This window comes from Symphalangus syndactylus, chromosome 11 (assembly GCF_028878055.3).
Source record: "Symphalangus syndactylus isolate Jambi chromosome 11, NHGRI_mSymSyn1-v2.1_pri, whole genome shotgun sequence".
Classification (NCBI taxonomy): domain Eukaryota; kingdom Metazoa; phylum Chordata; class Mammalia; order Primates; family Hylobatidae; genus Symphalangus; species Symphalangus syndactylus.
This window is the reverse complement of record NC_072433.2, coordinates 54,735,552-54,750,297: the sequence shown is the minus strand read 5'-3', so window position 1 is coordinate 54,750,297 and position 14,746 is coordinate 54,735,552. Positions and strand designations below refer to the sequence as shown.

General features: G+C 58.3%; 2 protein-coding genes across 21 annotated transcripts in view; one reads left to right on the top strand and one right to left on the bottom strand.

Moving 5' to 3' along the window:
- The window catches only part of DOC2A (double C2 domain alpha), a 17,681-nt gene extending 12,480 nt beyond the window's left edge, over positions 1–5,201 (top strand). For 5 of the 13 annotated variants that reach the window (XM_055297658.2, XM_063611961.1, XM_055297652.2 and 2 more), the window contains 10 exons: positions 484–761; positions 1,159–1,238; positions 1,440–1,514; positions 1,611–1,720; positions 3,411–3,537; positions 3,620–3,679; positions 3,762–3,925; positions 4,033–4,114; positions 4,201–4,297; positions 4,379–5,201. In XM_055297658.2, the coding sequence (XP_055153633.1) occupies positions 497–761; positions 1,159–1,238; positions 1,440–1,514; positions 1,611–1,720; positions 3,411–3,537; positions 3,620–3,679; positions 3,762–3,925; positions 4,033–4,114; positions 4,201–4,297; positions 4,379–4,524 (1,206 nt within the window). In that variant the 5' untranslated portion in view covers positions 484–496 and the 3' untranslated portion in view covers positions 4,525–5,201. Of the gene's footprint in view, positions 1–13; positions 228–483; positions 762–1,158; positions 1,239–1,439; positions 1,515–1,610; positions 1,721–3,410; positions 3,538–3,619; positions 3,680–3,761; positions 3,926–4,032; positions 4,115–4,200; positions 4,298–4,378 lie in introns of those variants that run through there. The other 8 variants (XM_055297655.2, XM_063611962.1, XM_063611959.1 and 5 more) reach the window with 4 other exon arrangements.
- On the bottom strand, positions 4,924–14,746 carry INO80E (INO80 complex subunit E). Of its 8 annotated transcripts, none has more exons than XM_055297673.2 (8): positions 14,575–14,710; positions 14,349–14,419; positions 14,106–14,158; positions 10,100–10,178; positions 9,896–10,007; positions 9,406–9,522; positions 6,076–6,165; positions 4,924–5,347 (listed from the first exon to the last, which is right to left on the bottom strand). In XM_055297673.2, exons 1-7 carry the CDS (start codon positions 14,653–14,655, stop codon positions 6,097–6,099), a joined length of 582 nt encoding a protein of 193 aa, XP_055153648.1. In that variant the 5' UTR covers positions 14,656–14,710; the 3' UTR covers positions 4,924–5,347; positions 6,076–6,096. The 8 variants fall into 8 exon arrangements, with proteins under 8 accessions (XP_055153648.1, XP_063468037.1, XP_055153642.1 ...); XM_063611967.1 differs by having other exon boundaries at positions 14,545–14,671; XM_055297672.2 differs by lacking the exon at positions 4,924–5,347 and adding an exon at positions 5,381–5,494 and having other exon boundaries at positions 14,545–14,671.

The window sequence follows — 14,746 nt, the reverse complement described above, 5'->3', positions numbered from 1 at the left end:
AGGCAGACAGGTCCTGGGGCTGAATGAGGGGACAGTGGGCAGTTGGAGCCTAGAGGAGTGGGTGACACCCTGACTAGACCAGCGCCTGGTGCAGAGGAGGACAGAGCCTCCGAGAAACAGAGGCGGGGCCCTGCAGGGCCCCCTTGGGGGACAGGCAGGCTCAGGAGCAGAGGGGAGCCCCGGAGGAGAGGAAGGAGCTGGCAAGATGATACAGGGACAACCTAGAGGTGGGTGGGTGAGGACGGGGTGGTGCAACCTCGACTTCTGCGGGGAGTGGGTTGGCAGCCCAGCCCCTGTGGAGCCAGCGTGGGATCTGCAGGGCCCAGGCCTCCCACTTGCCACCGGCTGGCACACGCCGCCCTCTCCCTGGACACCTAGGAAGGGAGGCCAGTGAGGGCCCCGCAGACCGAGGAGGCCGTCGCCTGGCCCTCAGCCAGGATGGCTAGGTATGATGGGCTCACTGGCTCACACGCCCTCTCCTAGCCAGGGGTGCTGCATGAGGGGCCGCAGGGGCGATCGCATGACCATCAACATCCAGGAGCACATGGCCATCAACGTGTGCCCTGGGCCCATCCGGCCCATCCGCCAGATCTCTGACTACTTCCCCCGCCTGGGACCAGGACCTGAAGGGGGCGGCGGGGGCGGCGGGGAGGCCCCCGCCCATCTGGTCCCCCTGGCTCTGGCCCCCCCTGCAGCCCTCCTTGGGGCCACCACGCCTGAGGATGGTGCGGAGGTGGACAGCTATGACTCGGATGATGCCAGTGAGTCTGGGGGATTGGAGGCCCCATGTGCTGGTGGGGGCCCCAGGCTTGCGGTGGGGGGGCAGAGGGGGATGGGCCCTGCTGGCTGTGCATGTAGGTAGGGGAGGAGGGCAGTGGGGGGGTGGCAGGGACGGCCACCACAGCTGCAGTCGGTGTGGAGATTACAGCTTCAGCAAGGCTCAATATTCAGTATTTCTGCTGAGACACTCCACCACCCACACAGCCCCAGTTGCGGCCGAGCCAGGGACCCAGACGCACACACGCATGGGCCCACTCAGCCTCTTGCACTCACACTTGAGGGCTGGCAAGAGAGACACACGCAGCCAGTGCCCACCTGCTGGCCTCTCGCACACACCTGTCTCCATACCGACCCATGCTGCCTTTCCTCTCTCTCCAGCCGCCCTGGGCACGCTGGAGTTTGACCTTCTCTACGACCGGGCCTCCTGCACTCTGCACTGTAGCATCCTCAGGGCCAAGGTGGGCACTCCCTACCGCCCAAGCCGGGGCCCGGTTTGCGTGCAGCCCCCAGGGGGGGCCCATTCCTCCTTCCCTTCCCAGGCCTGCTCCTTCCTCCTGCCCTTGCACCCTCTTTCTGGGCTCCTCCAGGGTCCAGCTCTACAAGAGGGAGGGTGAGAGGTGCCAGGAGCCTCCAGCCCTCTCCCCTGCCCTCCTCTCCAGGGCCTCAAGCCCATGGATTTCAATGGCCTCGCCGACCCCTACGTCAAGCTGCACTTGCTGCCTGGAGCCTGTAAGGTAACAGCCTCCTCTCGCCCCGCCCGGCCCAGCCCATGACTCCAGCCCGTGGGGCTGGAGGACAGGTATTGAGAACCTTTCATCCCCACACCCCAGGCCAATAAGCTAAAAACGAAGACTCAGAGGAACACACTGAATCCTGTGTGGAATGAGGACCTGACGTACAGCGGGATCACGGATGACGACATCACGCACAAGGTGCTCAGGTGAGGGACCCCTCCCCACCACCCAGCAGCAGCTCGGGGACAGCTGACATTGTAACTCCTGGTTGATCTATGTCCCATTAAGCCGGTACCTCTCTGATGCTCAAGAACCATCAGCGGCTCCCTAGCCCCTTTGGCAGCAGGCCAAAATACTTCCCTGCCATTCCTGCCCCCCAGTATCTCCTGCCAGCCGGGTGTGGTGGCTCACACCTGTAATCCCAGCACTTTGGGAGGCCAAGGTAGGTGGATCACTTGAAGTCAGGAGTTCGAGACCAGCCTGGCCAACTTGGTGAAACCCTGTCTCTACTAAAAATACAAAAATTAGCTGGGCGTGGTGGCATGTACCTGTAAATCCCAGCTACTCGGGAGGCTGAGGCAGGATTGCTTGAACCCGGGAGGCAGAGGTTGCAGTGAGCCGAGATCGCACCACTGCACTCCAGCCTGGGTGATAGAGGGAGATTCCATCTCAAAAACAAAACAAAGTATCTTCTGCCCCTCAAACAGAGGACTCCCTTCTTCCAACTGGCCAGTTCCACAACTCCTGAACTTTTCCTGTTGTTTTCTACCTGGAAAGCTCCTTCCTGCCAGCCTAAATTCCGCTCATCTGAGGTTCGGTCCAAGCTCTGCCCCCTCCCAAAAACATTCCTGGGTTGCTGAGACCCCTTCTCAGAGCCCTTGGCTTAAGTCAGACCTCTGCAGCTTTGGTCTGCCCCTTCTGTGCCTTGAGTTCCCCTAAAATCTCTTAAGGAGTGAAGTCTTCAGGGACAGGGAACTTGCTCCATCATCCCAGGAGATGGAGATGTGGGAAGAGTACTCCCTCAAGGGAGGTGGTGGGCAGCAAAACCCAGGCTCTGGAGAGACCTCTGCCTTTGTGTTTGGATTTGCAGCTGGGACCTTCCCTGATGGTCAGGGCTGTGTGGCAGAGCGGCCACCTTGGTGTCGGCTGTGAGGGTGGAATGGAGGGGAGGCTAGAGGCCAAAACCAGAATGAGACCAAAAAATGAGCGCTCACCAGGGCCCAGCCCGGACTTAGCATTTTCACATTTCTTTCTTTCCCTTGACTATCTCCATTTACAGATGGGAATTGAAGCATAGGGTGATCAAGTGACTTGCCCAAGGTCACACAGGTGGCTCAGAAGTGGCAGGGCTGGGATCTGCCCATCCTCCATGCCACAGATGCCCAACCTGGTAGTAGGTCACTGCAGAGGCAGGGCAGGGGCTGCAGGAGGACGGGTGGCTGGAGAGCAATCATTTCTTAGTGAGTCCCTGCGGGGCTGGCTCTCTGCTGCATGCAGGAAAAGGACAGGGGTTCCTGAGGAGGCATGGGGTGCTCGTCTGGCTGCCCAAGGCTCCAAGGCCCTTCTAACTCTCATGGCCTGTGTCTATGGCCACATCCACCGTGGTGTTCGGCTCCTGCCCCCAGGCCCTGAATGGAGGCAGTGAGCGGCGTGCTCCAAGATTTCTGAGGGCTTCCCACAATGGCTGAGCACGTCCTGATGGACCAGGGACAGCCGGGTGGCTGCAAAGGGAGGGACAGAGGAATGGGCAAATCCGCTTGTCCTTCTCAAGTGCCAGCCTGTCTTCCAGATGAGACGTAGTGTTTAGGGCAGAGCTGGGCTGGTCCAAGGCCCTTCCTACACCCCGGAATGGGGCTCAGGTACCCCAGGGGCCCTGACACTGCAGTTCCCCACCAGGATCGCCGTCTGTGATGAGGACAAGCTGAGTCACAATGAGTTTATTGGGGAGATCCGCGTGCCCCTCCGCCGCCTCAAGCCTTCGCAGAAGAAGCATTTTAACATCTGCCTCGAGCGCCAGGTCCCGGTCTGTGCGGGGGCTGCAGGGGCGCCAGGGGAGGGGGCCCTGGGGAGGCCAGGCTTCCAGAACCTTCTCTTTGCCCCCTCAGCTGGCGTCCCCCTCTTCCATGTCAGCGGCACTGAGGGGCATCTCCTGTTACCTGAAGGAGGTGAGGCACCTCATGGGGATGGGGATGCATGTGGGTGGGAGGCCGCAGGGGCCCAGACTGACTCTGCGTCTGTGCCCCGCAGTTGGAGCAGGTGGAGCAGGGGCAGGGGCTGCTGGAGGAGCGTGGCCGCATCCTGCTGAGTCTCAGCTACAACTCGCGGCGCCGGGGACTGCTAGTAGGCATCTTGCGCTGTGCCCATCTGGCTGCCATGGACGTCAACGGTTACTCGGACCCCTACGTCAAGACGTGAGCCCTCTCCCTGACCCTCTCCTCACCAGGGAGCCTGCCTTGGCCCGAATTGGGCCTGGCCTGTCCCTCACCCCTCAGTTCCTCTCCCTCCACCCCACCCCTAGGTACCTGAGGCCCGATGTGGACAAGAAATCCAAGCATAAGACGTGCGTGAAGAAGAAGACTCTCAACCCAGAATTTAACGAGGTACCCGGGTGGGGAAGGGACAAGGAGGGAGGCCAGGGAGGGGCTGGGGAGCTGGCTCACGAATGGGTGGCCGGCCTTGTCCCCAGGAGTTTTTCTACGAGATAGAGCTCTGCACTCTGGCCACCAAGACCCTGGAAGTCACCGTCTGGGACTATGACATTGGCAAATCCAATGACTTCATTGGTGAGGGAGGAGCTGGCTGCGGGTGCTGAGGGCGGGAGAGTGGCAGGGAGGTGGCCCTGACCCTGCCACCTGCTCCCCCAGGTGGTGTGTCCCTGGGGCCAGGTGCCCGAGGTGAGGCTCGGAAGCACTGGAGTGACTGCCTGCAGCAGCCGGACGCAGCCCTGGAGCGCTGGCACACCCTGACCAGCGAGCTGCCCCCCGCGGCCGGGGCTCTGTCCTCAGCCTGAGTGGACAGCAGTGTCCTGGCACAGGCCCATCGAGCCGGGTCCAGTACCCAACCTTCGCACGAGTGTGTTGCACGTTTACACGGGGTGGGCTGCCCCCACCCTGCACTACATGTCTTATTTTTGTGAGTCTCTGTGACCCGGGTCTGTCTGCTCATGAGGGGCTGTGGAGTTCTATATTCACATATGCAAACCTCCTGCCTGACTCGCTAGTCCCTGCAAATATGCAAACCCCCTATCATCTGCACACCCGGGCAGTGCTCAGAGCCCGGCCCCAGACCCCCGCGCTCCTCACTCCTGCCTCTCCACGCTGCCCCGTCCCTCTCCCCCCACAGGGAGGAGGTCGGATTAGGGGAGGTTCAGAGGAGGAGAATGTCTCAAAAAAAAGGGACAAAAAACAAACCCAGAGCCACTCCTTTAATACAGAAACTTCACTGAAAAAACCTAGCCCTGTACAGCTGCCCTTTTAAAGAGGTGGCCATCGCAGGGTCTCTGCCTCCCCAGCAGGTGGCAGATGCTCCCGGCCACTCGTTTAAATAACTGTCCCCTGGAGGGGGCCGGGGTTTGAAGGCAGGGCCCCTGCCACCCTCCTGGGGGACACCCGTGCATGTTTACGCCTTTTCTGGTTGTGTCAGTGGCCGGAGCATGGCAGCTGGGCGTCAATAAACACCTCCGAGGAAGCTGGGCTTGTGTGTGCTGGCACAGGGAGGGCGCCGGGTGGGGCCGTGGTGGGCATGGCGTGATGTCGCGGTCACTCCGGGATGTCGATCACCAGGTCATCGTCTCCATCCAAGGCATCGTCCCCGCTACCTGTGTCGCTGAACATCTGCCGGGGGACCGTGCTCAGGATCGTGGGGGGGGGCATCTTGGGGGGTGGGAGGGGGGTCAGGGTTGTCCCGACCCCAGCCCCAGAACCCCGGCCAGGGAAGGTCAGCGGCCCTCCCACAGGGCAGTCGGGGGGTCCCACCGCCATCTGCAGCAGGGGGAAGAAACACAGGGGGGCTAGTCAGGGAGGCACTGGGGCCTCAGGAGACCGGGCCCTGCCCCCCAGGGCAGCTCTGGGGAGGGGGAAGGGGCCCTGGGCACAGCCGGGCCAACCCATGCTGCACTCAGGGCCTGCCCCGCCCAGCCCGAGAGCCTCAAACCAGCAAGTGCCTGGGGGTGGTGATGGAGGTGAGATGAGGGGATGGGGGTGTCTCACAGGAAACCAGGAGGGAAAGGCCCGGGCACCTGCCCTCTCCAGGGAGGCGCCTGGGCTGCCCTGAGACAGGGTTAAGCCAGAGGCGGACGGAGTCAGCCTGGAGTGCTTGCCTGCCTGCCGGCCCCGGAGGTGCCACCTGCCACCAGCTTCCTCTCCCTACTCCTCCTCTCCCTCCTCCTCCTCTCCCTCTTCTGCGGGACTCACTGGTTCGCTGGAGGGTGTTGCAGGCTGCCTGAGCCAGGAGCCCCGGCGGCGGCTTATCTGCCCCCAAGAAGCTTCTGTTATGTCTTGGATGGGCCCCTCCTCGGGATCCCTGCAGCCGTGGCCTAGGCCCAGTCCTCTTCTCAGCTCACCTGGGCTGCGGTCCCAGCCTCCTAACTGGACTCCCTGCCTGCAGCCTCTCCCAGATCCAGCTCCTCCACACTGCAGCCAGAGCACGCACTCTAAAACACAGACCTGAGCGCGTCACTGTGCCACTCGGGGCCTTGGGACGGGAGTGCCGCCTGCTGGATGACAGGCGGCCCCTCCACCTGGGCACCCTGCTCTATCTGTCAGAAGTCCTGCTTTGTCCTCTGAGGGTGGCAAGTGGCCTCCGCCCTGCTCAACCCTTTAGCTCCACCCCGCTGCCAGGTCCTCACAAACCCTCCCCAGAGAGCTCTGTGGGTCTCCTCCGCAGTCACCGTGCTTTGTCTGTGGGCACAAACTGGGCACCTGCTCTGTGCCAGGTGGTTTCTGTTAATGCCCTCCCAGCCTCAGGACACCGGGGAGTGGGGAGAGGTCACGTGCCAGCGGAGGAGGCTGAACTTGGTGTGGACATGGAGGTCCTGAGGTGCAGGCCTGCTGGGTGCTGTGGGGCAGTGTCCAGTCTGGCCCTGGGCGGGCTGGCAGGAAACGCCATGCATGGTCTCCAGTGGCCCTTCTGAGTGGGCCCGTGGCCTCTCACATTTGGCCCCGTGGCCTCCTCTCTGCTTCCTAAGGAGCCCTCACCCTCATCTCTGCTGCTGGGGTGGCATGGGGGCCAGGATGGATCAGGCCTCAGGGTATAGGAGGCTGGCAGGATGGATAACAGACAGGGGGCCCAACTCTGAACAGCACCCCCACGCCCTGCACCAGGCCCCCACATGTACACACAGGAGCAGACATGCGTGTATGACTGGAAAGGACCATCCCCTTCTCTGGCCACCCCCTCTCCTTCCCTGCTGTGCGCAGCATGTCCCACCCTGGCCTGGACTTCCTCAGTGGCGTCCTCTCAGCCTGACTGGCAGTAGCTCACATTTCTCTGTGGCTTACTAGGGGCCAGGCATGGGCCAAGTGATTTTCATCCCTTCACTCACATTCTCCGAACAATGACGCCACTGAATGGAGAAAGAGAGCTGTGGCTCAAAGAGTGAAATGACAACGCTGAGGTTGCATGGTGAGCACTGGAAGAGCTGGGATTCAAAGCCGGCCAAGTCCAACTCAGGCCTGAGAGAACCAACCTGCTTCTGTCTTCACAGCTATCCCTCCTCTGCTTGGACTCCCTTCCTTCTATCTCCTCACTCCCCTGACCCTTCAGGGACTCCCGCTCCCCTGACAGTAACAGACAAACCCACTTCAGGCCGGTGTCCAGGCCTTCCATGACCCCGCCCCACCCGGTTCTTCTTGCCAATTTCTTACCACTCCTGCTCTGGCCCAGGCAGTGCTTTCACTGTGGCCCTGTCTCCCTTCCCACTATGGCTTCAGCCAGGAATATCCAAATCCACTCACCCTGGGCTCACACGTTCTCCTCGCTGAGGCCTTTCCTGGCTTCTCCCCGCCTCCTCCGACAGCCATGGACCTGGGCCACCCTCTCAAACCTTCTCTCCAGAATGTCTACAACTTTGCTCCCGGACATGACTCCGCTTCGGGACTCAGCACCCAGCCAGAAAGCCTCAAAGTGCCCCCCCATGCTGTGCCACCCCCGACCCTGCCCACCACCCCCGTGCTAAGAACCAGGGCCTGTACTCCAGACCACCGCAAATGCGGCCTCTCATTCTGCTTCTGGCTCCAGAACTCTGGGAGCTGCCCAGTCGGTCCCCACTCCGCTCTGCCCCTCAGCCCATCCCCATCTCTCCCAAGGCTCGCATCTACCGCCAGCCTGGCGGCTTCCAAATGCGCAGCCCCTCACGGGCCACTGTCTAGCTGCCTTTCCAGATGGCACCCGACACATCCGCATCCAGACTCAGCTTCCCTCCAAGCCTGTGCTCCCACAGCCCTCCCATCTCCAGGGAGGGAGACTCCACTCGTGCTCAGACTAAAGCCCTGGAGGCATCCTGGCCTCTCTCCCGCACAGCCCAAACCAGGTCCTCCAGGAACTCCCATGCTCATTCTCTGAAATGGGTCCGCAGTTCCCTCTGGACCCTCTGCCCTCGGCCTGGTTTACCGCGGTGACCTTCTCACTCCCATCCCAACTCACCCCACCGCTCACCCAGTCGAACTGTTCTCTGACCACCAGTGTCTGAAATTTTGTTAAAATGCAATTAGATCACTCCCCCTCCACACCTGCAACCTGCGCCCCACCGGGGAACTGCTGTCTCCAAGGCTTCATTCTTTTTTTTTTTTTTTTTTTTTTTTGAGATGGAGTCTCGCTCTGTCGCCCAGGCTGGAGTGCAGTGGCGCAATCTCGGCTCACTGCAAGCTCCGCCTCCCGGGTTCACGCCATTCTCCTGCCTCAGCCTCTCCGAGTAGCTGGGACTACAGGCGCCCGCCACCACGCCCGGCTAATTTTTTGTATTTTTAGTAGAGACGGGGTTTCACCGTGGTCTCGATCTCCTGACCTCGTGATCCGCCCGCCTCGGCCTCCCAAAGTGCTGTGATTACAAGCGTGAGCCACCGCGCTCGGCCTCCAAGGCTTCATTCACAGCGAATCCTGCACACTGGCCCCTCAGGAGCTCCCCCTCTGACCTGCTCCGGGACCCAATTCCCTGCTTACTTTTCTCCCCAACAGACTCTGCCCAATGGAAACACTGCCCAGGAGCCACAGCTCCTGCCATTTCCTGTAAGTCTCTGATCAAAGAACATCCCAGACTGCTGGGCCCTAAGTGTCAGCCTCGTCCCACCGGCGTCCCCACTCTCTGGATCTCACTCTGTTCTCCACAAGTACCTATTTTTCTGGTCTGTTTTCTGCCTATCTTGCTAGACTGTGAGCTCTTTGAGGGCAGGCACTGGTCTGCTTTGTGCACTGCTGTGTAACAGGAGGCGCTCCAGGGGCGCTTGCTGGTCACATCGAATAGGACCACTTGCCCTATAGGTGCCAAGCCTAGGAGGCCTAGAGGGTAGCAGAGACCTGCTCAAGGCCACGTGGTTTCTAACAGGCAGTCTCGACTTGACTCTAGATCCCATAATCCTGACCCGGTCTGGGGCTACCTGGCATCACAGAACACGCCCCCCTGGGAAAATGAGCCTGGCCCCGCTACACTGCAGCCATGAAAGAGCGGGACCCCTGGCATCCGCACACCGGGTCCCCCAAGGCTGGTTCTGCCCTGATTTGTCTCCATACAAGCCTGTGAGCCGAGACTTCTCTGATCCACCCCTCAGTGCTAAGTGCTGACTGGGTCCCCAAATTAACCGTTCATGATTCTCTGACAGGCCCCCGCCTTGAGCCTCCCTCAGGTGGCTGTCCTCCTACCGTCCTGCCCCTCCCTAGCGCCCCCACGTCAGGGTACCTTGAGTTTCCGGGGCAGGCGGGGCCGTTTCTCCCGCTTGGGCCTCAGGGGACTGGGCTCGGGCAGCTGCAGGGCCAGGTAGTCAGAAGGGAATGGGGGGTAGCGGGGGGAGGCCAGCTGCGGGCAGGAGCGGGGATGGAGATGGGAGGCGGAGTGGACCGGGGTGAGGGTAGGGGAAGAAATGCAAACAGAAGGAGGATGGAAAAACAAAAGAGATGGTGATGAGTGTGGCTCCTGGGGCTCCCGAGCACAGAAGGGCCGGGCAGCAGCAGGATGCTGTCCTGGGCTTTGCTCTCCTCAGTCAGGCCTGGCCCCGTTCCTACACCAGAGAGAAGGGGGCAGCCCCGACTCACACCCTCCGTGGGACACTTGGGCCACACCCAGACAGATGTCCCCAAAGTTGGGCTGGCCTTGCCCCGAGGCCCAGCCCTTCTGCCCAAATGACGCCCACCTTACTCCCAGGCACTTCCCATCCCTGACCCCAACTCACCGAGCTCAGGTATGGGGAGGGGACCCCGGAGGCCTGAAGGGGAAACCCTGTTGAAGGAGGCAGGGAGAGGCTGGAGGGAGAGGGGGCCCCCCCCAGCGGAGGGCTTCTCTTCCTGGAGAAAGGACAGGGCGAGGTCAGAGGTGGCTAGGAGCCCAGGCGCCCCACCTGACCCTCCCCAGAGAGAGGAATGCATCTTCTTCTCACCTCTTAGGGGCCGGTGTGTCAGACAGCTTGGGTGTCCCCTCTGTCTCGCTGTTATCTGATGATGCAGTGGCATCTGAGTCTGTGATGGGGACAGCTGGTCAGTGGGGGTGGGACTGGGGTCCATCCCAGAAGGGTATAACCTCCTCTACACTACAGAAGGGCACCGGAAGACCAGGTGCGGGGGCTCACGCCTGGAATCCCAGCACTGTGAAAGGCTGAGGTGGCCAGATCACTTGAGGCCAGGAGTTCAAGAGCAGCCTGGACAACCTAGCAAGACCTCATCTCTATTAAAAACAAAAACAATTATCTGAGCATGGTGGCGTGTGCCTGTAGTCCCAGCTACTCAGGAGGCTGAGGCAGGAGAACTGCTTGGAAATTGAGGCTGCTGTGAGCTGTGATTATAACACTGCATGCCAGCCTGGGTGACAGAGCAAGACTCTGCCTCAAAAAAATGAAACAAACCAAAACCCAATGGAAGAGCCTCTAGGGGAATCTGACTCACCAGCCGGTGGGCATGTGCATGTACCACACACCTGAGCTGTCCCAAGGAGCCCGACAGCCTGGACAGCCTCCCCAGCCCCCCTACTGCTCTGGTTCCTCCGTAACACACCTGCCACGCATGGCCAGGGTGCCAGGCTCCTTCCCACTCACCACCTCTCCTTGTCATCAGATCCAAGGAAGGATGGGAAGGGCAGCACCTCCACTTGTCACATGAGGTCACCAAGGCTCAGAAAGTAAGGTGTGAGGCTAAGACTCCAAGCCAGGTCTGTGACTCCTTGGCTGTTTGATGCCACTGGTTCCTTGCCTCTGAGCTGAGCAGCCTTCAACTCCTGCCTCTGCCCCGCTCCCCATAACCAGGGTCCTGTTCATCTCCTCCTGAAGTCCTCCCCTTCATCCACCGCTCCCCACGCCAACTAACAGTTCAGGCCACCAGCACGTCAAAATCACCTGCTAAGCAGTCTCACCTCACCCTGCCACCCACTGTCCACCCCCAACCCCTGAGTGACCTAAAACAAACCTGGTCACATCCTTCTTGATGACATCACCCACCACCTGCATGAATTCATGGTGCTGCTTAATCTGGCTTCAATGTACCTTTCTGGTCAACTAACATAACTGTATTCTTTAAAGCACACTGACCTATTTCGTCAAAAATGAAATGTATTTCCTAGTTCAGTGCCTCTGCCTAGAAGGGCCATCTTTCATCAAACAAACGACTGCTACACCTATAGAAGCCGTTACCAATGCCTCTGCTCAAACAGACTCTTTAAGAAGATTAAATGCCACCTCCTTGGAGAAGTCGTCCAGAATCCCTCAAGCCCAATTAACTGTAGGCTCTCCTGGAACCCTCTACTCTCACTCGTCATGGCTGCCCTCACACTGTGCTGAAAAGCGTCATTTGTGAGTGTCTCCCCGGCCAGGGCGTGGGCCTCCACGACAGGAGTGGGGCTCGTCAGTGGCTGGCTCTTCCTCCTCAGATGCAACCCACTCTGGCCATGAACATACTGGGTTCTCTCCCACCTCCTGCCCTGAATTCCCCTCAAACAGGATGTTAACTGGAAGCCCCTAGGGAAGGGAGAGGCAGGGGATGACAGCCTACAATAAAAGCCAAACCTCCTACTATGACCTACCTGAGTGGGCCCCTGCCTATTTCCCTAACCTTATCTACAATCCTCCTATAATAGCAAGCGAATGGGTATCATGCGTTCTAACAAAACACTATGTCCTAAACTGTGGCTGGCTGCCACATGCCAAGCCAATCCCTGTCTCAGACCAATGTGCTTTTTTTTTTGAGATGGGTGTTCCTCTGTTGCCCAGGCTGGAGTGCAGTGGCGTAATCTCGGCTCACTGCAAGCTCCGCCTCCCGGGTTCACGCCATTCTCCTGCCTCAGCCTCCTGAGTAGCTGGGACTACGGGCGCCCGCCACCACACCCAGCTAATTTTATGTATTTTTAGTAGAGACGGGGTTTTAGTAGAGACGGGGTTTCACCATGTTAGCCAGGACGGTCTCGATCTCCTGACCTCGTGATCCACCTGCCTAGGCTTCCCAAAGTGCTGGGAATACAAGCGTGAGCCACTGCGCCCGGCCTAGACCAATGTTTAAAGGCACCACAGACAGAGGTGATTCTACGTGACATGGCTTATGAGGGCCCCACCCAGGAAGAGGCCCACAAATGCCCACCTTACGGGTTTTTCAAACCGTGGGTCTCAAGCCATTAGTGGGTCATGAAATCAATTTATTGGTTTGCAACCAGCATTAAAAGAAGGGAAAAAAGGCAGTCTAAAAAGTATCAGGATGAATTGGATACAGTGATCTTAAAAATGTTTCGTTAAACTGTTTTGTTTAACATGTGGGGCCCTGGTTATGATGTAAAATACAGTTAATTGCAGACAATATTCAAATAAAAGAATGAAAACAGTGTTCTCTCTCTTTCATCCCTCTGCTCTTCAACCAAGCCTGACCTGTTCTTAACCTCAGGGTAGCTGCATTTATTATTCTGCTGGGACAGATCTAGCCCACTTCTTCACAAGATTGTTTTTTTTTTTTTTTGGAGATGGAGTCTCGCTCTGTCGCCCAGGCTGGACTGCAGTGGCGCAATCTCAGCTCACTGCAAGCTCCGCCTCCTGGGTTTATGCCATTCTCCTGCCTCAGCCTCCCGAGTAGCTGGGACTACAGGTGCCCACCGACATGCCCGGCTAATTTTTTGTATTTTTAGTAGAGACAGGGTTTCACTGTGTTAGCCAGGATGGGGCTTCTTTCTTTTGAGACAGTCTTGCTCTGTCACCCAGGCTGGAGCCCAGCGGTGCTATCATGGCTCACTGCAGCCTTGACCTTTCAGGCAAGGGATCCTCCTGGTTCTGCCTCCCAAGTAGCTGGGACCACATGTATACACCACTATACGTGGCTAATTTTTTTTTTTTTAATTGAGATGGGGGTCTCACTATGTTGCCCAGGATGAAAGGCTCGTTTCTTCTCTGGTCCCAACTCAAATGTCACTCTGTGAAAGGCCTTTCTTGAGTACTCTATTCAGACGTTGCCTGCTGCCTGCTTGTGTGGTCTGCAAACTAAGAATGGCGTTTTGTTGTTTGTTTTTTTTTTTTTTTTTTTTTTTGAGACGGAGTCTCACCCTGTCGCCCAGGCTGGAATGCAGTGGCAGCGATCTCGGCTCACTGCAACCTCTGCCTCCAGGGTTCAAATGATTCTCCTGCCTCAGCCTCCCCAGTAGCTGGGATTACAGGCGCACACCACCACACCCGACTAACTTTTCTATCTTTAGTAGAGACAGGGTTTCACCATGTTGGTCAGGCTGGTTTTGAACTCCTGACCTTGTGATCCGCCCACCTCGGCCTCCCAAAGTGTTGGGGTTACAGGCATGGGCCACCGCGCCTGATCAAGAATGGCTTTTAAGCTTTTAAACGGTTGGAAAAGAAAAACTAAAGAAAAATTTTTCATATGAAAATAATACAAAATTCAAATTTCAGTGCCTATAAAACTTTATAGAAACATAGCCATACTCATGTATTTGCCTATGGGGTGCGGCTGCTACTACAATGGCAGAGTTCAGTAGGTGCTTCAAAGATTGTATGTTGCAGAAAGCTTACTGACCATCTGGCCCTTTGCAGAAACAATTCATCAACCCCTGTTCTACTATAATCATTATCACATAACTGTTTTCATTACCTTCAAGTTCTTACTATGACCTAAAATTCTAGTCTATTGTCTTCATTTACTTATTCTTCCTAACTAGAATATAAATTACAAGAGGCCAAGGGCTTTGCCTATCTCTGCCTCTGCTGTATCTCCCGTGCCAAGCACAGTGCCTGAAACGCAACAGGTGCTCAGTAAGTGCCTGAATGAAAGAACGGTGGAGGTGGAAGGCAAGCAACTAGGCTTAAGGACCACTGGGGGCTGTATCAGCCGCCACTGCCTAAAAGGCAGGGGTCCAGGAAGCTTGCTAAGTGCCAAGAACCATGCCCTCCACCAATTTTTGAAGACCTTGCTCACCCGAAGAGTCTTCATCCACGTTCTCGTACTGCAGAAGTCGGTCTAGGAGGAAACTGAGGGGAGGGAAGGGGAGATGGACAGTGATTTTCCAGCGCAGCAATGTCCTCCTGGGCCCCTGTCCCTCCCAGCTGGCCCATCGGATCCTTGAACGAGCCCATGCACTTGTGGCCCTACTCGGGGATGGGGTCCGAATGTAGATTCCCTAGGAACCACATCGCCCTCCGTCCCTGCAACGTGCCTCACCTCTTGTCCCGGGACACCTTCAGTAATTTCCTTTGCGCTTTCCTCAGCTCCTCCTGGAAGCACTCGTGCTCCTGTAACACGGGCAAGGGGTGCGCTGGGCCAAGGGTCCTCCGTGAAGGGCCCCGGAACCGGCGGCCGCTCGCCCCACCCACTTTACACCTGGGTAAACTGGTATCTTGTCCGCGCCAGGCCTCACCCTCCACAGCCTTCCCGCGGCAGCACTCACGTAGATGAGGAACTTGAGCTTCCGCTTCAGATTCCGGTATTTTTTTTTGTAGTCCACTTCGCCGTCCGCCGGCCCGTTCATGACCGGCCCGGGAGTGGTGCCCAGAGTCTGCCCTCCCGCTACCCCAAGCAGGCACTGCCCTGCCGCTCACGCCTCCACTTCCGGAAACGCT